The sequence below is a fragment of the Mobula hypostoma genome, chromosome 3, assembly GCF_963921235.1.
Source record: "Mobula hypostoma chromosome 3, sMobHyp1.1, whole genome shotgun sequence".
Classification (NCBI taxonomy): domain Eukaryota; kingdom Metazoa; phylum Chordata; class Chondrichthyes; order Myliobatiformes; family Myliobatidae; genus Mobula; species Mobula hypostoma.
The window spans coordinates 203,496,242-203,517,452 of record NC_086099.1 but is presented as its reverse complement, the minus strand read 5'-3'; the positions used below and the strand labels follow the sequence as shown (position 1 = coordinate 203,517,452).

The following is a 21,211-nucleotide window of genomic DNA, read 5'->3' as shown; positions in this document are numbered from 1 at the left end:
ATTTCTATAAATGTTTACGCTTTTGGTCTCTGTGCATCTATTAGATAAACTGTAATGAGAGTGGAGGTGGCTGACAAGTATCTGTGAACAGATGATTGTCATCTAAGTTGAACAAAGTGTTATCTTCTCCGGCTTTGTGGATGACAGTGATGCAGCTGTGGCAAATTGAATTGACACGTATACTGTATTTAGTACAAGGTGTATTCTCAATAACTTGACAGAAGCTGTAGATGATTGCATTTTATTTTTTGTGTGCAACAGTATACTTCCTGGAATATTTAGTGAGTTTTATTACTATTGCAATAAACCTAATAAAGAAATTTATTTTTAAAATTGCACCCAGTTAATAAACTTGATTTCAATTATATTTTGGTAAGTCAATTTTTTTTCAAAACTCCCTGTTCTAACCAATGTAATATAATCATGATTAAAAAAAAAAGTTCAACCATTTTTGTATTTTTAAAAACAAAATAAAATTGGGGATTTGGAAAAACACCTTACAGACTTTTGAGATATGTGGTAGAAGTGTCAGTAACCAGAAGGGAACAGATTTCGTTTAACAGACCCAAGAACAAGAAGAGGTGACAGCTTTGTGTGATAGCTGTAATGGTTCAGAATGTGCCATCTTAAATGCTAATGGAATGTAATTTTCAATAGAGCATTAGATTAATTCTTTAAATTGGAAAATTCCAGGTTGTCAAGTAAGAGTCATAGAGAGGTATTGCACACAAACAGGCCCTTTGGCCCATCTGGTCCATGCTGAAACCATTTAAACAGCCTACTTCCATTGACCTGCACCAGGACCATAGCCGTCCATACCCCTACTATCCCTGTACCTATACAAACTTCTCTCAAATGTTGAAATCGAGCTCACACTTGTGTTGGCAGCTCAATCCACACTCACATGACCCTCTGAGTAAAGAAGTTTCCCCTTATGGTCCCCTTAAACTTCTCACCTTTCATCCTTAACCCATGATCTCTGGTTATAGTTGCACCCCTCATAATTGTGTATGCCTCTATCAAATCTCCTACTTTATAAAGAATACAGCCCTAACCTATTCAATACTTCCTTAAAACTCAGGTCCTCCAGACCCGGAAAGATCCTTATAAATTTTCTCTGTACTCTTTCAACCTTGATTACATCTTTCATGTAGGTTGGTGACCAAAACTGCACACAGTACTGCAAATTAAGCCTCACCGATGTCTTATACAACTCAAACATAACATTCCAACTTCTATACTCAGTACATTGATTTATAAAGGCCAATGTGCCAAAAGCTTTCTTTATAACCTTAACACCCTGTGACATCACTTTCAATGAATTATGGACCCATATTCCCAGATCCCTTTGTTCTACTACACTCCTCAGTGCCCTACCGTTTACTGTGTAAGACTTGCCCTAGTGGGTCCTGCTGAAGTGCAAAACCTCGCACTTGTCTGCATTACGTTCCATCTGAAATGGAATGGATAGTGTCTATTTAGAAAACTAAAGAAATTTGGCCTGTCCCCTTAAACCCTCACTAATTTTTATAGATGCACCGTAGAAAATATTCTTCTAGGGTGCATCACAACCTGGTATGGAAGTTGTCCTGTCCAAGACGGAAAGAAGCTGCAGAAGATCGTGAACACGGCGCAGCACATCACACAAACCAATCTTCCATCCGTGGACTCACTTTACACCACACGCTGTCGGAGCAGTGCTGCCAGGAAAATCAAGGACAAGACCCACCCAGCCAACACATTTTTCGTCCCTCTTCCCTCCAGGAGAAGGTTCAGAAGCTTGAAGACTCGTACGGCCAGATTTGGGAACAGCTTCTTTTCAACTGTGATAAGACTGCTGAACGGGTCCTGACCTGGATCTGGGCCATACTCTCCAAATATCCGGACCTGCCTCTTGGTTTTTTTGCACTACCTTACTTCCCATTTTTCTATTTTCTATTTATGATTTATAATTTAAATTTTTAATATTTACTAATTTTAACTATTCTTAATATTTTTAATATTTAATATGTGTAATCCAGGGAGTGTGAAGAGCAGAATCAAATATCGCTGTGATGATTGTACATTCTAGTACAAATTGTTTGGCGACAATAAAGTATAAAGTAAAGTACTTCAAAGCTGGCAAAGGTAGTATGTACTCTGTGGCCTCCTGCTGTGTTTAGTGTTTCTGTGATTCAATTCTGAATGGACTAAATCTATCTAGATAAGTCTTCTTAAAATTTTAATCATCAGTACCTAAGTACAGTGGTAGAGACACGAGGCCCCAGATACTGGAATCTGGAGCAAAAAAGAACTGCTGGATTAAGTTAGTGGTTTGTGGATAAAAATGGACAGCTGGATTTGAATAACCCAGAGTTTAAATAATAAGGTTTTATAAATAGTAATGTGGAACAGTCATGCAGTGAGTACTGCAGCCTCACTGTTCTAGAGTGATCCAGACCAAGGATGCTGTCTGTGTGGAGTTTGCTTGTTCTCCCTTTGACTATGTGTGCTTTCCTGGATGCTCTGGTTTTCTCCAGTGTGCCAGAGATGTTCTCTAGATTGCCTATGGTATGGGTAGAGGAGAAGGAGTAGTTTTTTTAGAATTCAAAAGAAAAAAAAATGGGATTAGTCATTAAGTGCCTCTTGGCATGGATGTAGTGGGCCAAAAGACCTGTTTCTCTTCTGTTTGATTTTAGATTTTGCTGTGTTGGAAATATATTGAATTCATTCAAGCTACTCCATGTTTTTTGAGACTGAAAGCTGCTTTTCTTATACATTTCTTCTGAAAATGATGAAAAAGCATACCTAAATCTTTCATTTGCATATTTAATTAAACATTCAAGTATAAGGAAAATAAATTACAGGGACCATTAGAAGTGAGAGTTTACCAATTTGCACCATTCAGTTTAGTTGCTGGCAGTTGTCCATCTTCATGGGTCCATTTCTCTCATAAACATAGATTACAAGAGGCTCACTAAAGATCTTGGCTGCTAGACTGGAAGGTAGAAGTGTCACGCTGATTGTAGCTTCCAGGAATAGTAAGACAGCTGAAATTAGGTTTTGCTGGCTGCCAGATTGATTATCTTAGCTTCATTATTTGTGTTGTACGAATCACATGCAGATTCTGTGAAACAGAAGACCTTGCTGTGTGAATGAAATGTGTGCTTTTGAATGGCAATCTCGTAACCATTATTGCAATAGTGCAAAGACTTGTTTTCTGCGGAGATCATTATACAATTGGTCAGTTTGGCTGCATTTTGTTTGGGGATTCCATGCTAATTATGACTGGCATGCAACTGCTCAGATTTTGCTTGGGAGTATTTCTCTAATTTAGTGTGGTTTCACTGTCAGACATGAAAGTCAGACTTACTTTAAGTTGTGCGTCCTAGAATAAAATTTGAAAGTGCTGGTGATCCAGATTCATTGAAAAAAGTAAGCTTTTACCATTTTGTTATGAATAATCTTTGAACAACCTTTTTTTTTTAACCTGAGGAGTTAACTGTCTTCACTTTTCATGAGGCTAATTGACCTGCTGTGATCTCAATATTTTCATGAGTTAATTATATTGGAGTCATTACAGTTCATTAAAAACAGTGTGTTATTTATAAATGGAATGTGATTAATACACTCTATCTTGTCCACCAATTGTTTAAAAAATGCTTTTGTGTCTTTGCATCAAAGTTGACACCTTTATGCTAAAGTAGTATGCTTTAGCTTAAGGGTGGTATTAAATTAAAGAACCTTGCTCCATTACTGTGGTTTAATCCTTATTAAACCTTAATTTAATGTCAATTTGAATTAAGTGTGCCGGCATAAAAAAGGCCTCTAGTGGCTTGGATGCTGCTAAATTCAATCAGCATCCAGATCAGTATGTGAAATCTGCTTTCCTTGAGTAACACACAGACAGGAACAACTGACGTTGTAAATTACAAAATATTAAACTTCATTAAATGTTCATACGTGATCTCATCTTTTTTTGTAGGTCCATTGGGCCCAGATAGAGACTAGGTCTATTCGCTTTAACTAGCAGCGTGCACAGAGTACAATTGCAGTCAAAAATATTTTCAAGGGGAAGTCAATTGTTTTTGTGCTGCAACTGAACACAGAAAAGCAAATGAAGTACTTTGATAGTATAGACACTGCAATATAATAAACAGCAAGCCAAGCACAGATTGACCAGAACTATTCTACCACTTTAGGATTCACGTTTAGTTGACCTTCTGTCTCAGGCATACATAAGGAAGAGAGGCAGAAATTTTCCATGCGACTCCTCAAGCCAGATTATCAGTCATGAATATTTTAGACTTGTCTGATGTTAGTTCAGTACCACTTTTCTGTCTGTGCTTCATAAATGTTCACTTTCCCAGAGACCAAAAGTCTGTTTAGGCCTTGCACTCAGTAATTTGGCCTTCATAACCTCTGACATAGAAAATTACGAAGATTCTTGATTCAGACAAGAAATTTCTCCATGTCTCTATCTTAAATGGGCAGTCCTTATTCTGCCGCTATATCGCTAATTATGAGGGGAAGCAGGATCACTTAAGTATCCTTCACTAAGTAGTCTTAGTAAGGGTCATGGAAGGACATCATGTTTGTTGTTTTATGTTGATTATTTCTGCCCATTCTGCAGGCACTGTTAGAATCATAGAACCATAGAACACTATAGCACAGAAAACAGGCCATTTGGCCTTTCTAGTCTGTGCCGAAACTTTATTTCGCTAGTCCCATTGACCTGCACCCAGTCCATAACCCTCCAGACCTCTCCCATCCATGTATCAATCCAATTTATTCTTAAAACTTAAGAGTGAGCTCACATTTACCACGTCAGATGGCAGCTCGTTCCACACTCTCACTAGTCTCTGAGTGAAGAAGCTCCCCGTAATGTTCCCCCTGAACCTTTCCCCTTTCACCTTAAAGCCATGTCCTCTTGTATTTATCTCTCCTAATCTGAGTGGAAAGAGCCTTTTCGCATTTACTCTGTCGATACCCCTCATAATTTTGTAAACCTCTATCAAATTCCCCCTCATTCTTCTATGCTCCAAGGAATAAAGTCCTAACCTGTTCAATCTTTCCCTGTAACTCAACTCCTGAAGACCCGGCAACATCCTAGTAAAACTTCTCTGCACTCTTTCAATCTTACTGATATCCTTCCTACAGTTAGGTGACTAGAACTGCGCACAATACTCCAAATTTGGCCTCACCAGTGTCTTATACAACCTCACCATAACATCCCAACTCCTATACTCAATACTTTGATATATGAATGCCGGGATGCTAAAAAGCTTTCTTTATAACCCTGTCTACCTGTGACGCCACTTTCAGGGAATTATGTATCTGAACTCTCAGATCCCTTTGTTCCTCTACACTCCTCAGTGCCCTCCCATTTACTGTGTATGTCATACCTTGATTTGTCCTTCCAAAATGCAACACCTCACACTTGTCTGCATTAAATTCCATCTGCCATTTTCTGGCCCATTTTCCCAGTTGGTCCAGATCCCTCTGCAAGCTTTGAAAGCCTTCCTTGCTGTCCACAACGCCTCCAGTCTTAGTGTTGTCAAAAAACTTGCTGATCCAATTTACCACATTATCATCTAGACCATTGATATAGACAACAAACAACAATAGTCCCAGCACAGGTCCCTGAGGCACATCACTAGTCACAGGCTTCCAGTCTGAGAAGCAATCATCCACTACCACTCTCTGTCTTCTCCCACACAGCCAACTTCGAATCCAGTTTACAACCTCTCCATGGATACCTAGTGTCTGAACCTTCTGAACCAACCTCCCATGTGGGACCTTGTCAAAGGCCTTACTAACGTCCATGTAGACAACATCCACAGCCTTTCCTTCATCTACTTTCTTGGTAACCTCCTCGAAAAACTCTACAAGGTTCATTAAACACGATCTATCATGCACAAAGCCATGCTGACTATCCTTAATCAGCCCTTGGCTGTACAAATACTTGTATATCCGATCTCTCAGAACACTTTAATAATTTACCTACTATTGATGTCAGGCTCACCAGCCTGTAATTACCTGGTTTACTTTTGGAGCCTTTTTTAAACAACTGAACAACGTGAGCTACCTTCCAATCCTCTGACACTGCACCCGTGGCTAAGGCCATTTTAAATATTTCTGCCAGGACCCCTGCAATTTCTACACTAGTCTCTCTCAAGGTCCGAGGAAATATCATGTCAGGCCTGGGGGATTTATCTACCTTTATTTGCTGTAAGGCAGCAAGCGCCTCCTCCTTTTTAATCTCTATATGTTCCATGAGACTACTGCTTGTATCTCTTCCTTCCATATACGCTATGCCAGTTTCCTGAGTAAATACTGATGCAAAAAAACTGTTTTAAGATCTCCCCCAACTCCTGAGGCTCCATGCACAGATGACCACTTTGATCTTCGAGGGGACCAATTTTGTCCCTTACTATCCTTTTAATCTTAATATACTTGGAGAAACCCTTCGGGTTTACCTTCACATTATCTGCCAAAGCAACCGCATGTCTTCTTTTTGCCTTCCTGATTTCCTCCTTTAGTGTTTTCTTACATTTTCTATACTCTTCAAGTACCTCATTTGTTCCTTGTTGCCTATATCTGCTATATATCTCTCTCTTTTTCTTAACCAGATTGCCAATATCCCTTGAAAAGCAAGGTTCCCTATGCCTGTTAACTTTGCCTTTAATCCTGGCAGGAACATGCAAACTCTGTACTCTCAAAATTTCACCTTTGAAGGCTTACTGAACACATCCTTGCCAGAAAACAACTTATCCCAATCCACTCTTCCTAGATCCTTCCTCATTTCCACAAAACTGGCCCTTCTCCAATTTAGAACCTCAACTCGAGGACCAGACCTATCCTTATCCATAATTAACTTGAAACTAATGACATTATGGTCACTGGACCCAAAATGTTCGCCTACACATACTTCTGTCACCTGACCTGTCTGGTTCCCTAATAGGAGATCAAGTATTGCATCCTCTCTCGTAGGTACCTCTATATATTTATTTAGAAAACTTCCCTGAACACATTTGACAAACTCCAAGCCATCTAGCCCTTTCACAGTGTGGGAGTCCCAGTCAATATGTGGAAGTTAAAATCCCCTACTATTACAACTTTCTGTTTCTTATATTGGTCTGCTATATCTCTACAGGTTTGCTCCTCCAATTCTGTCTGACTGTTGGGCGGTTTATAATACAACCCTATTACTATGGTCACACCTTTCCTGTTCCTCAGCTCCACCCATATGGCCTCTGTAGACAAGCCCTCTGGGCTGTCCTGTCTACGCACAGCTGTGATATTTTCCCTGACTAGTAATGCCACTCCTCCCCCTCTATCATGTCTGAAACAACGGAACCCCGGAACATTAAGCTGCCAGTCCTGCCCCTCCTGCAACCAAGTCTCACTAATAGCAATAATGTCGTAATCCCACGTGCTAATCTATGCCCTAAACTCATCTGCCTTACCTACAATACTCCTTGCATTGAAATAGATGCACCTGAGAACATTTCTATAACGTACAAACCTTTGATTTCTGTCTATACATGCAGTTCTCGCATGACCTTTATCCTCCTCCACCTCACTATCTGCTCTAACACTCTGGTTCCCCTCCCTCTGCACATCTAGTTTAAACCCCCCCCCCCCCCGGAGCAGCACTAGCAAATGTACCCGCAAGAATGCTAGTTCCCCTCCAGTTCAGCTGCAAACCGCCCCGTCGGAACAGGTCCCAACTTCCCTGGAACAAGGCCCAATTGTCCAGAAACATGAAGCCCTCCCTCCTGCACCATCTCCTTAGCCACGTATTTAGCTGCATTATAGAACATTGGATGGTACAGCACGGTACAGGCCCTTCAGCCCACAATGTTGTGCCGACCCTCAAACCCTGCTTCCCATATAACCCCCCCCCCACCTTAAATTCCTCCATATACCTGTCAAGTAGTCTCTTAAACTTCACAAGTGTATCTGCCTCCACCCTGACTCAGGCAGTACATTCCACGCACCAACCACTCTGAGTAAAAAACCTTCCTCTAATATCCCCCTTGAACTTCCCACCCTTTACCTTAAAGCCATGTCCCCTTGTATTGAGCAGTGGTGCCCTGGGGAAGAGATCTTGTACACCTCTATCATGTCTCCTCTCATCCTCCTTCTCTCCAAAGAGTAAAGCCCTAGCTCCCTTCATCTCTGATCATAATGCATACTCTCTAAACCAGGCAGCATCCTGGTAAATCTCCTCTGTATCCTTTCCAATGCTTCCACATCCTTCCTATAGTGAGGTGACCAGAACTGGACACAGTACTCCAAGTGTGGCCTAAACAGAGTTTTATAGAGCTGCATCATTACATCGCGACTCTTAAACTCTATCTCTCAACTTATGAAAGCTAACACCCCATAAGCTTTCTTAACTACCCTATCCACCTGTGAAGCAACTTTCAGGGATCTGTGGACATGTATCCCCAGATCCCTCTGCTCCTCCACACTACCAAGTATCCTGCCTTGGAGTTTGTCCTTCCAAAGTGTACCACCTCACACTTCTCCGGGTTGAACTCCATCTGCCACTTCTCAGCCCACTTCTGCATCCTATCAATGTCTCTCTGCAATCTTTGACAGTCCTCTACACTATCTACAACACCACCAACCTTTGTGTCGTCTGCAAACTTGCCTACCCACCCTTCTACCCCAACATCCAGGTGGTTAATAAAAATCACAAAAAGTAGAGGTCCCAGAACAGATCCTTGTGGGACACCACTTGTCACAATCCTCCAATCTGAATGTACTCCCTCCACCACGACCCTCTGCCTTCTGCAGGCAAGCCAATTCTGAATCCACCTGGCCAAGCTTCCCTGGATCCCATGCCTTCTGACTTTCTGAATAAGCCTACCGTGTGGAACCTTGTCAAATGCCTTACTAAAATCCATATAGATCACATCCACTGCACTACCCTCATCTATATGCCTGGTCACCTCCTCAAAGAACTCTATCAGTCTTGTTAGACACGATCTGCCCTTCACAATGCCATGCTGACTGTCCCTGATCAGACCATGATTCTCTAAATACCCATAGATCCTATCTCTAAGAATCTTTTCCAACAGCTTTCCCACCATAGACATAAGGCTCACTGGTCTATAATTACCCGGTCTATCCCTACTACCTTTTTTGAACAAGGGGACAACTTTCACCTCCCTTCAATCCTCCGGTACCATTCCCGTGGACAACGAGGACATAAAGATCCTAGCCAGAGGCTCAGCAATCTCTTCCCTCACTTCGTGGAGCAGCCTGGGGAATATTCTGTCAGGCCCCGGAGACTTATCCATCCTAATGTATTTTAACAACTCCAACACCACCTCTCCCTTAATATCAACATGCTCCAGAACATCAACCTCACTCATATTGTCCTCACCATCATCAAGTTCTCTCTCATTGGTGAATACTGAAGAGAAGTATTCATTGAGGACCTCGCTCACTTCCACACCCTCCAGGCATATCTTCCCATCTTTATCTCTAATCGGTCCTACCTTCACTCCTGTCATTCTCTTTCTTCCTATTTCTAGCCTCACTAGCACGTGGCACGGGTAGCAATCCTGAGATTGCAACCCTGGAGGTCTTGTTCTTCAACTTTGCACCTAATTCCCTAAACTCTCTTTGCAGGACCTCCTCCTCCTTCCTATCCACATCATTGGTCCCTACATGGACCACGACATCTGGCTGCTCACCTCCCTCCTGAGAATACCGAGAACTTGATCCGAGATATCGTGGACCCTGGCACCAAGGAAGCAACAGACCATCCGGGATTCTTGATCTCTCCCACAGAACCTCTGTCCCCCTAACTATCAAATCCCCTATCACTACTGCTCTCCTCTTTTCCCTCCTCCTTTTCTGGGCTGAGGGTCCAGTCTCGGTGCCAGAGAAGCGACCACTACAACTTGTCCCCATCAACAGTATCCGAAACGGTATACTTATTGTTGGTAGGAACGGCCACAGGGGTGCTCTGTTCTTTCTGTCTACTCCCTTTCCCTCTCCTGACAGTCACCCAGCTACCTGCCTCCTGACTTTTTGGGGTATCTGTCTCCCTGAAATTCCTGTCTGTTTCTGTCTCTGCCTCACGAATGATCCGAAGTTCATCCAGCTCCAACTCCAGTTCCCTAACTCGGTTTGTCAGGAGCTGCAGCTGGGTGCATCTTTTACAGGCGTTGTCATCAGGGATAATTGTGCTGTCCCTGACTTCCCACGTACTGCATACGGAGCACTCGACTGCCTTAACTGCTGCCTCCATTACCTACTCCTAAGTCAATTAAATTAATTAAAGGAACTTACCTGGCCTTACCTGGCCTTACCTCACTGGGAGCAGGCTCGTCCTCGGCCTCTGCTCGCTGAAGCCTCTTGAGCCAAAGCCTCAAAGCTCCACTCCTACCCTGAGCCACTCACACGTTGTCCGCTCCTCTTCAGTTACCCCTCCTTCTCTTTACAAGGCATGGTTGCAGTAGCCTATTGTCTAATTGGGTGTGATGACAAATTTGGTTCCAAGCCAGAAGATTCTGGTGTCGGTTCAAAAAGTTGTAATTTGCTTTTGAGGGTCAAAGATTGGAATCTCGTTGGATTTCTAGGCTGTCTTGGAAATCAAATGGCTAGTGTTTAACTTTTATTTTTCAATGTAATTTCTTTTGAGGTTAAATAATAAATCTCAAAATTTCCTGGGAATATTGAAAGCAGGGAATTTAATGGAGCCATTTCAATCTTTTGTATATACTGTATGTGAAGACTTCAAATCATAAAATACAAATATTTGGGAAATACCAAACAAAGATGCCACCTAATTTACTCACTTGCACATGTGCACATGCCCCTAGGTCACTAGCAATGTAAAAGCTGGTTAGTTCTTATAACCCAAGATGCTGATACTTAGTCAGTGGAAGAACTAGTTACTCAGTATCATCCTTTACTAGCTTCAAATGTGCAAAGGTTTACTGTTAAGATAAATGATAGGAAACTTGGGTAGCAATTTCATAGCTCAAAACTGATGTTTTGATGTTAAGCTATTTAATGATTATTTACTGTTTTTTAAATCTCTTTCAGTACTGTAACATCTGCTGTCTTTACTGTGGGGGATAATGTTGTATCTGGCAGTGATGACAGAACTGTGAAAGTCTGGGATCTGAAGAACATGCGATCTCCTATAGCAACGATTCGTACTGACTCAGCTGTCAACAGGTGAATGTTTTTAATTGTATCTTGATATGATAATTCATAGGTTATTAAATAAATTTCTTTTCTTTCTCCCGATCACTTGATTCATTCTCTTGCCCAATATCCTCTTCTCCCTTAGAATCTTAATTATTATGCCATGCATCCATCCATTTTAATTCTATACCATACATTGTTCCTAAGCCAAGACAAAGGTTAGCTGTTTTCTGCTTTGAATCCACTATTACTGTCTTTCTCCATTTCACTTAAAATTCACAAATCACATTTGTAGTCTTCACTTCAACTTCTGTTTTCTATCAAAACACCTAAATGTGACTGGGAGAGAAATGCCAGCAATGATCTGAAACTGTGTGTGTGTGTGTGTGTGTGTGTGTGAGAGAGAGAGAGAGAGACAGAGAAACACATTTGGTCTTAAGCTATGTTGAGTCATTATTGAAAGAGATACTTAAACATACTAATAAAAATTTGTTTCCTGCCATGGCAAATTCAAGACTTTTTAGTTCCACACTCTACAGTATTAACAAAATCAGGATTTGAAGCTTTTTTCTTCAGCAAATTTGGTCTGAAGATGTCTCTCACTTTTGACATATTAAGTATGTTCAAAGCATATGGCCTTTCGGTTCATGCAGTATTGAAAGTCGTCGAGCAATACCGCACAGATAAAGGCCCTCAGCCCAGTGAATCTATGCCAACCACAGTGTACACCCAGCTAATTCCAAGTTCCTGCATTTGCTCATCTCCCTCTATACCCCACCCTTCCAAGTACTACTTAAATGATAATGTATGCGCCTTAATCACTTCTACTGGCACACCATCTTTGTGAAAAAATTGCCCCTCAGGTCCCTTTTAAATCTTACACCACCCATCCTAAACCTATGCCCCTCGTTTCAGACTCTACCCCGGAGAAAGGATTGTTGGCATCCACCTTATCTATGCCTCTCATAAGTTTAAAGATTGCTAAAGGATACCCTCATTCTTCTTCATTCCAAGCAATAAAGAACTAGCCTGACAACGGTTCTCTATAACTCAGGCTCCCTTGTCCTAGTAACATCTTTGTGAACTTTTCCCAGTTTCGCCATGTCTTTCTTTTAACAGAGTGACCATAGCAGTACACAGCACTCCAAGTGCAGCCTCACCAATGCCTTGCACAACTGCAACATAATATTCTAAATCATACGACTGATGAAGGCCAGCAATCTAAACATCTTTTTCACCACTCTGTCTACCTGTGATGCTGGTGTCAATGAATTTGTACTCGGCTCCCTCTGTTCCATTACACTCCCTAATGTCTTACAATTCAGAGGGCAAGTCTTATGGTTGTTTGATTTTTCAAATACACTACTTCACAACTGTATTGAAATCCATTTGCCATTCCTTGGCCCACTTCCCTAACTGATCATCTCCCCCTACGAAAGCCACCTTCGATCTTGACAACTACACCTAAAATCATATGATCTGCAAACGTAATGATCAAGCCTTGACAATTCTCATCTACATCATTTATATAAATCAATCACTAGGGTCCCAGCACTGACTCCTGGGGCACTGGCCTCCATTCTGAGAAACAACCATTCTCTGCTTCTTACCTCAGCCAATTTTCAATCCACCTAATCAATTCTACCCAAATTCTATGGGACCTGGCATGCCAATATAAAATCTATGTTTGGTGTTTTGATAACTGGGATTATTCATTGGAACCAAGTGTTCTGTTATTCCTAATGTTAAACGTCTGAAAATTGTTAATACATGAATTACGTGATCTTAATTTTCACCCAATAATCTTTCATAAAAACGCTGCTCGTGGTGGATTGAATGTGATATATTAACACAGGGAGTCCTGTATGGCTGTCGACATATATTTAATTTCTCTTGGTTGTAAATTGAGTATCTATCAAAATATATCTGGAAGGATTTCTAAAATTAAAATGGAAATCCTGGAAATATCATGTCAGATTGAATCTGTGGGAAGAGAAACAGAGCTAATGTTTTGGGTCAAAGACCCTTCATCAGAGGATTGAAGGATTCCAACATTTCCAAGAAGTATTGGCAATATTAGTCAGACTTATTTAAAGTTCCAAATAATCTGCTGGAGGAGCTTATCAGGTTGGAGGAAGGAAAGGAATTGTTGGCGTTTTGGGTCGTAACCGTGTCTCCCACAGCTTGCATTAACGTTTATTAATTTGGCTGCTCCACTATGATTCTTCAGATTTGTGTATTTGTGTGGTTGGTAAATTGATGGAGAAGATCCTGAGGGGCAGGATTTATGAACATTTGGAGAGACATAATATGATTAGGAATAGTCAGCATGGCTTTATCAAAGGCAGGTTGTGCCTTAAGAGCCTGATTAAATTTTTTGAGGTTGTGACTAAACACGTTGATGAGGGTGAAGCCGTACATGTAGTGTGTATGGATTTTAGCAAGGCATTTGATAAGGTACCTCATGCAAGGCTTATTGAGAAAGTAAGGAGGCATGGGATCCAAGGGGACATTGTTTTGTGGAACCAATGGCTTGCCCACAGAAGGCAAAGAGTGATTGTAGACTGGTCATGTTCTGCATGGAGGCCGGTGACCAGTGGTATGCCTCAGGGATCTGTTCTGGGACCCCTACTCTTTGTGATTTTTATAAATGACCTGGATGAGGAAGTGGAGGGACGGGTTAGTAAGTTTGCTGATGACACAAAGGTTGAGGGTGTTGTGGATAGTGTGGAGAGCGGTCAGAGATTACAGCGAGACATTGCTAGAATGGAAAACTGGGCTGAGAAGCGGCAGATGGAGTTCAACCCAGATAAGTGTGAAGTGGTTCATTTTGATAGGTCAAATATGATGGCAGGATATAGTACTAATGGCAAACTCTTGGCAGTGTGGAGGATCAGAGGGATCTTGGGGTCCGAGTCCATGGGACACTCAAAGCTGCTGCACAGGTTGACTCTGTGGTTAAGAAGGCATACGGAGCATTTGCCTTCATCAATCATGGGATTGAGTTTGAGAGCCGAGAGGTAATATTGCAGCTATATAGGACCTCACTTGGAGTACTGTGCTGAATTCTGGTTGCCTCACTACAGGAAGGATGTGGAAACTATAAGGGTGCGGAGGAGATTTACAAGGATGTTGCCTCGATTGGGGAGCATGCTTTATGGGAATAAGTTGAGTGAACTCGGTCTTTTTTCCTTGGAACGTCGGAGAATGAGAGGTGATCTGATAGAGGTGTACAAGATAATGAGAGGCATTGATTGTGTGGATAGGCAGAGGCTTTTTCCCAGGGCTGAAATGGCTGACACGAGAGGGCACAGTTTTAAGGTGCTTGAAAGTAGGTACAGAGGAGATGTCAGGGGTAAATTTTTTATGTAGAGAGTGGTGAGTGCGTGGAATGGGCTGCCGGCAATGGTGGTGGAGGCAGAAACGATGGGGTCTTTTAAGAGACTCTTAGATGAATACATGGAGCTTAGAAAAATAGAGGGCTATGGGTAAGCCTAGGTAGTTCTAAGGTAAGGACGTGTTCGGCACAGCTTTGTGGGCCGAAGGGCCTGTATTGTGCTGTAGGTTTTCTGTGTTCCTATGTTTCTATACTGAGATCAAACTGAACACATTTCCCAGTTGTGTTGAATATAGTGCCGGGGGTCTATATCCACTTCGTATTTTCCAAATTGTGTATTGACCCAGATACTACAGGAACAGTTAAGCAAGGGTGTCAATCAGTATTGATTTTATATCGGGTCACTGGAGGTGACATGCGCCATTTAATTTCCTGATACATAAACAGAATCGTGGAAACATCTGCAGGTTGAGCAATATCCACAGAGAGATGCAGATGGATTAATATTTATGGTATGTGGATCTTTGTCAGAACTGTAAGACAAATTTATATTTTCATATTTATGGAAGAGAAGTTTAAGTAAAAGGTTCTAATTAAGCAAGAAGTGGAAGGCACTTTACTGCTTGTGACTTCCCTCCTGCAGTTAATTTATTTAAATTCTAGTTTTCTACTTTCCAATTTTCTCATTTAATACCAAACCTGGCTTAATAAAGAAACTTATCTATGAAGCACACCCATAAAATTGGGTGAAGATCAGTGGTGCCACTCGAGCAACCCTGCTTCTTTCATTTTGGAATGGGCAGATAGACAGGCCACTAGTATTTCCTTCCCCTGATAGTGAGGAGAGATAATTATTGTAAAAGTGGAATTAAATTCTAATCATGCCTATACCATTTTACAGGATTTTGAGGTCACACAGTGCTTGCTGCATTCAGTAGCATTTTATTAGTCTTCTTTTGAGTGTTACTGTGGAAAGAAAACTATTAACTATTTCCAGTACCTGAAGTCCCAGATTCTGTTTTGTATAAGGTTATGCATCTTCTGAGCCCTTCCCTTGGTCAGGGTCAACCAAGAATGTTGCATTCCAGCCGTCTATGTGATACGCAAGCCTGGGCACTACGATATGGAGAGCATGCTGTAGCCCACGTAGCTCCTCTTTTCTGTGCAGCTGATAAATCCAAAGGAATGGCAGAGACTGATACAGTTTGGCCCCAGCAGCATTGCAGGAGTTGCCAGTCAGTGTTGAACTTGGGGATTCCAGCTCTGGATTTTTCCTCTTGAGTTTACTCCAGAAGCTTTCCCCGTGAGTGGGTATAGCTGCAAGATAGTGGAGGTTTGAGATCAGAGTTTTCCTGCTTTTTGATAAACTGCCAACTACTGCTGATGAGCCCCATCTGCCTGAAGTGACTGGTTTTAAGGCATCAATAACCCAGCTTTGCCCCATCTCTCGTCCGTAGGGCGCTTCTGACTTGAAGTGCAACTTTTAATTGATGGAATTGAAGGACATAGATTTAGAGTAAAGAAGAAGAGATTTTGGGGGATATGAGGGGGACCTTCGTCACCTAGAATCTTCTCCAAGGATGTTCACTTTATTTGTGATGGAGAGACTTCTGAGTTCCTGAGATTCCAGGGTTGATGTCGCCTGGAACTTGGCTCCTGTTAGGGTCACCCATGGTGGTAAGGTCATGGGGGAAGGTTCTAGACAAAGAGCGATCCAACCAAGACCTCAGCAGTGGAACTGACAGGAGGTGATGACACATCTCAGCAGCAGTGAGGGTAGATAAAGGCTGTAGCAGTGAAGGGACCCCACCATCTTGCATTCCATGGCACTGGATCCTAATCTGTTGTGGTCCATGTGGAGGCTGCTCATGCATCAGCCTCGCCATGCTAAACAAAGTCATACACAGCCATTCGCCATTAAGGGAATAATCCCTTGGGAGAACTTTATACCCAACTCGAGTGATTACAATACCTGGAATGCACTGCCTGTGCCAGGGTCGCTGACAGCATTTAAATCTCTCGGTAAGTACTTGTATTGCCAAGACATAGTGGAACAAGTGCTGGAAGATGAGATTGATGTGGCAGGGTGCACCCTAGTCGTTATGGACAGTTGGCTAAAAGGCCTGTTTCCATGTTGTTTAATTCCATGTTACTATGCTGTCTTAGCTATGACTAGACAGTTACTGATCTCATGTCAACAGCAGTCCCTCACTGTTTGTCATCTCCACCAACAATTTGAATAAGAATGTAGTTAGCATAGTTGATAATTTTGTGGTTGACCACTAACTTTGATCCTATATTGGATTATCTAAGATTACAACAGGATCCAGGTCAATTGGGTAGGTAGTCCACGGAATGGCAGATGGAATTTAACTTGGATAAATACAAAGTATTACATTTTGGTAAGTTAAACCAGGGCAAGTCTACCATAGTAAATGGCAGGGCCCTATTGCTGTAGGATAGGGACACCTCTGGATACAAGAACATACTTTACTAAAAGAAGTAACCTGGGTAGACAGGGTGGTGGAGAAGGCATTTGGCATGCTTGCTTTGATCAACCAGGGTACAGGGTGTTGAATACAAGAGTTGGGATGTCGTGTTTTAAATGTATAGGCAATGATGAGACTGCACCTGGAATACTGTGTGCAGTTCTGGCCGCCAGATATAAGAGGGATGTCATTCAGTTGGAAAGGGTACAGAAAAGATTCACAACAACATTCCCGGGTTTAGACGACTTGAGCTAAAAAGAGAGAATGGTTAGGCCTGGACTTCTTTTTCCCTAGAACGTTGAAGCCTAAGTGGTGATATTATAAGAGGTTTATAAAATCATGAGGGGCATAGATAAAATGAATGGTCACTGTTTCTTTTTCCCACTTGATAGAAGTCTAAAACTAGAGAGCATGAATTTAAAGGGAAAACTTTAAGAGCACCCAAGGATATTTTTTTCATACAGAGGGTGGTGGTTGTGTGCCAAAGGAAATAGTGGAAGTGAGTATGATTACAGTGTTTAACAGACATTTAGATAGGTGTATAGATAGGAAGAGCTCGGAATTATGCAGGCAAATGGGACCAGCTCAGTTAGGCAGCTTGGTCAGCATGGATGAAATGGGCTAACAAACCTGTTTTCATCCTGTTTCACGCTGACTCTGAATCCACTGCCTCCAGTGTTTTTGTCTTCGATCTCAGTGTAGTATATGATGAAATATACGCACTTTGATAATAAGTTTACTTTGAACTTTGAAGATCCTCAAGTGGTTGATGTATTATTGCAGATAGTTCTTCCCTCACAGATTCTAGTCCTTATCTCTTGTCCCTTCTGTTCCCACTTTATATCTCTAACACGCGAAAAAAAACACACACACACATAAATTGCTTGAGGAACTCAGAGGGTTGAGGAGTATCTGTGTTTAGGATGGTTGAGAGAGGTTGAGACCTTCTTAACCTTGGTCTTCCCTTCACCTCAGTGAAGAGGGCTCACAACCATATGCCTCAACTCTCCACGTTCAACAGTTCACGCTTTCCATAATTTCCAGCTTGATTTTATCACTCTACACATCCAGCTCTCTGCTTTCAGCACTCTGAACAGATATTTCAAAGACTCCATCCACCCACCCTGGGCATTCTGTCTTCTCCACTCTTCTACTGAGCAGAAGATACAAAGCCTGAAAGCAGGTACAACTTGGCTCAAGGACAGCTTCTTTCCAGCTGCTATCAGACTTTTCAATAGACCTCTTGTACAATAAGATGTTTTCCATACTTTACAGTGTAACTTGTTACAATTGTGTACCTTATTTTTATTTTTACCAGAAATGCAGTTTCTCTATATCTGTTAACATTTTATTCTGTATTGTTATTGTTTTACATTGTTCTATCTCAATGAACCGTGTAATGATATGATCAGTATGCACAGTATACAGGACTAGATTTTCACTGTATCTTGATACATGTGATGATGATATTCCAATTCCTGGTATATCCTTCCTTGTTCACCAAAGGGAAGGTTAATAGTTTGAGGTAGAACATTAACCTTAATATTATTGAATAGCAGATGTGCCGAGCACCAAAAGGCTTCCTCCTGCTCCTACTTACAATATGTTCCTAACAAACTAAAACATGAAGTTGATTTCTTTTATGCAGTGCTTACCCCATTCTCATCATTGTCAAAGCTCAAGATCACTCCATGCTTGTGGTAAGACAGAATGATTTGATAAATTGAAAATTCCACCTCCAGAGGAAGTGGTTCATGGGGATTGGCCATTAGATGTGTCCTTTGTTGAGTTTGATCTCCAGGTAATGCTATTGATCTTGTAGAAACCCAATAATTCTGGGCAAATGAAAGAACAATCATCCAAGGTTTCTTTAATCTTGTAGCTCCTGCTGGAGTTGTTGTGAATGTCAGGTGTGGATAGCATTAGGCTGCGTCCCCAGCTCACTTTAGCACAATACCAGAAGCCTGTTGCCTAAATTCACATCAAGGATTGTGGACGTGGATGTTATTGGCTGTTGAATGAACCAGCATACCCAGAGGAGGGGACCATATGGAAGAGGTGGAATAAGGAGATTATAATTGCTTGTATTACTTATGAGCATTGGTATTTTAAGAGGTGGAATTAAAAATATAATACAGCTGGTCCTACATCACAAAGTCAAAAGGAAACTCTAGGACTGCAAAGGTTACAGATTAAAATGCAAGTGAAAAATCAAAGCTTTAAGTAAATTTTGACATTATTGTTCTTGGTTTGCAATGACATTTGCACATCTGTGTCTTTTTATTAGATCTGGATTACAGTTAAAATTCAGAAATGCCTATGTCAATGCACTTCTTGTAGGGATGTTTATGAACTTAGCTCTTTTTATAAGAAATATCTTAAAGGATAGATAGGAAGCCTTTGCTTTGTTTGTCTTGCCATCAACGTTCCCTCTAATTTTTAGTAGTCATTGTGCGCAAAAATCTTGTGCAAATTTTTTTCCTGTGACAAAAGTATGTGTGCACTGAATGCACGCATGGCACAGTTTATGTAGGTTTACAGAATATTTGACATAAAACTGCACAGAATAACAACAAAATAACATACATATTTAAGTCACTCAGTTATTTTTCTCTCTCCTGTCTTTGGCATTTACCTATTCTTTGTAAGCTCTATCTAGACTAATAGAACTTCCATCCAATTGATAGCTTTTGATTCTCATTAACATATCCAAATAACATTCACCTAAACGGTTTCTCAGCTTGTTTTTGAGTTGATTCATTAGGCTAAAACCTCGCTCACAGTCTGCACTAGACGCAAGAAAGGTTCCCCCAATGTCCATCAACAGTGCAAGGTCGCAAAACCGTTCATTTTGAAGTATAAATGCCACCATTTGAGCAAAGTTTGAAATCAGTTTGGATTTAATTTTTTCTTGCACGGAAAATTTGAAATCTTTAAACTGTCTAACTATTACAGTATTTTCAGCTAGAAAATCATGATACTTTAGACATAAGGCATTAACTTGTTCATCACCAAATGTGAAGTCACAATCTGCAATTGCGGAGAAATCAAAAGCTGACCATTCTTGTACCTCATCTTCAGGAAACCTTTCTTCTAAATGAACACAAAGACTATTTATAAAAGTCAACAGCAAACTTGTATCTACTGTGACGTTTGATCGTTTTCGCTCTTGCTCATCTGCATTCAACCGTAACATGCGTAGCACTCCTGTAACGGGTAATGACGGGTTCTGTTGCCTGAGCTTTTGTACACCATCCAAATGCGATTTACTTGCCAAATGACACTTCAAAAAGTCAAGTTTCCAAATATCATCCCACTTCTTTCCACTAGCAAATTCTCCAACAACTTTCACATCACGACAATACAGATAACTCTAGTTTCCGAATCATACATAAGTATTTCTCGTAGCTGAACGTTCATGACCTCATGAGCTTCGGTGTAGCAATTTCTATTATTTTGCTAAGCCATTCAACTTTAAACAAATTTCTTCATGCCCTTTGCTTCTCTTGAATTTGACATAGTGAATCAATATTTTTTTCAATAAAAACTTAGTAAGCTATCTACAGGATTTGAAACAGATCTTTGAACACTATACAATATGAACACTGTCCGCCAAAGATGGCTGCCGCCGTGATGCAGCTGTACAAACCAGAACAGGAAAGGTGAGGTGACGTAAATTGGTGACGTGCATTGTGGTATTTGAAAAACCGACTAACTAGTTAACAGTGTTTATTTAGAAGATTATTTTCAATAAGTATAATTATTAATTACTACATTATTTTAGGTAACTAACCTTTTGTGCGCACATTAATTTCCTTTGTGCACTGGTTGAAAAACGTGTGCGCGTGCACACGCGCACAGCTTAGAGGGAACATAGCTTGCCATGCCGTGCATTCTCTTTCATATTTAAAACTTATTTCTTTTTATCACATTTTCCAAAATTCTTTCTCTGTCAAGTGTCCTTTAACTGATTAAGTTGAGGAAGTACCTTTTTTTTTGTAATTTATTTTTTATTGAATTTCATCATCAAACAAACATTTCCATAAGATGTATTTCAGATACTGTACATATATATCATATCATATTTGTCACAAATCTCTACATAATATTTGAGGTATACACTTATAGAAAGGAGAGGAAAGAAAGAACAATCGAAAAAAGAAAACCATGTACAGAGTAGGGAGTGATCATTTTTTTTTACAACATATTCATTGACTTGTGAGAATAA

General features: G+C 40.9%; 1 protein-coding gene across 4 annotated transcripts in view; it reads left to right on the top strand.

Annotated features, from left to right (window-relative positions):
- wdr37 (WD repeat domain 37) overlaps window positions 1-21,211 on the top strand; it is a 143,288-nt gene that overhangs the window by 99,866 nt on the left and 22,211 nt on the right. For all 4 annotated transcript variants that reach the window (XM_063044389.1, XM_063044387.1, XM_063044388.1 and 1 more), the window contains one exon: window positions 11,053-11,187. In XM_063044389.1, the coding sequence (XP_062900459.1) occupies window positions 11,053-11,187 (135 nt within the window). The remainder of the gene's footprint in view (window positions 1-11,052; window positions 11,188-21,211) is intronic.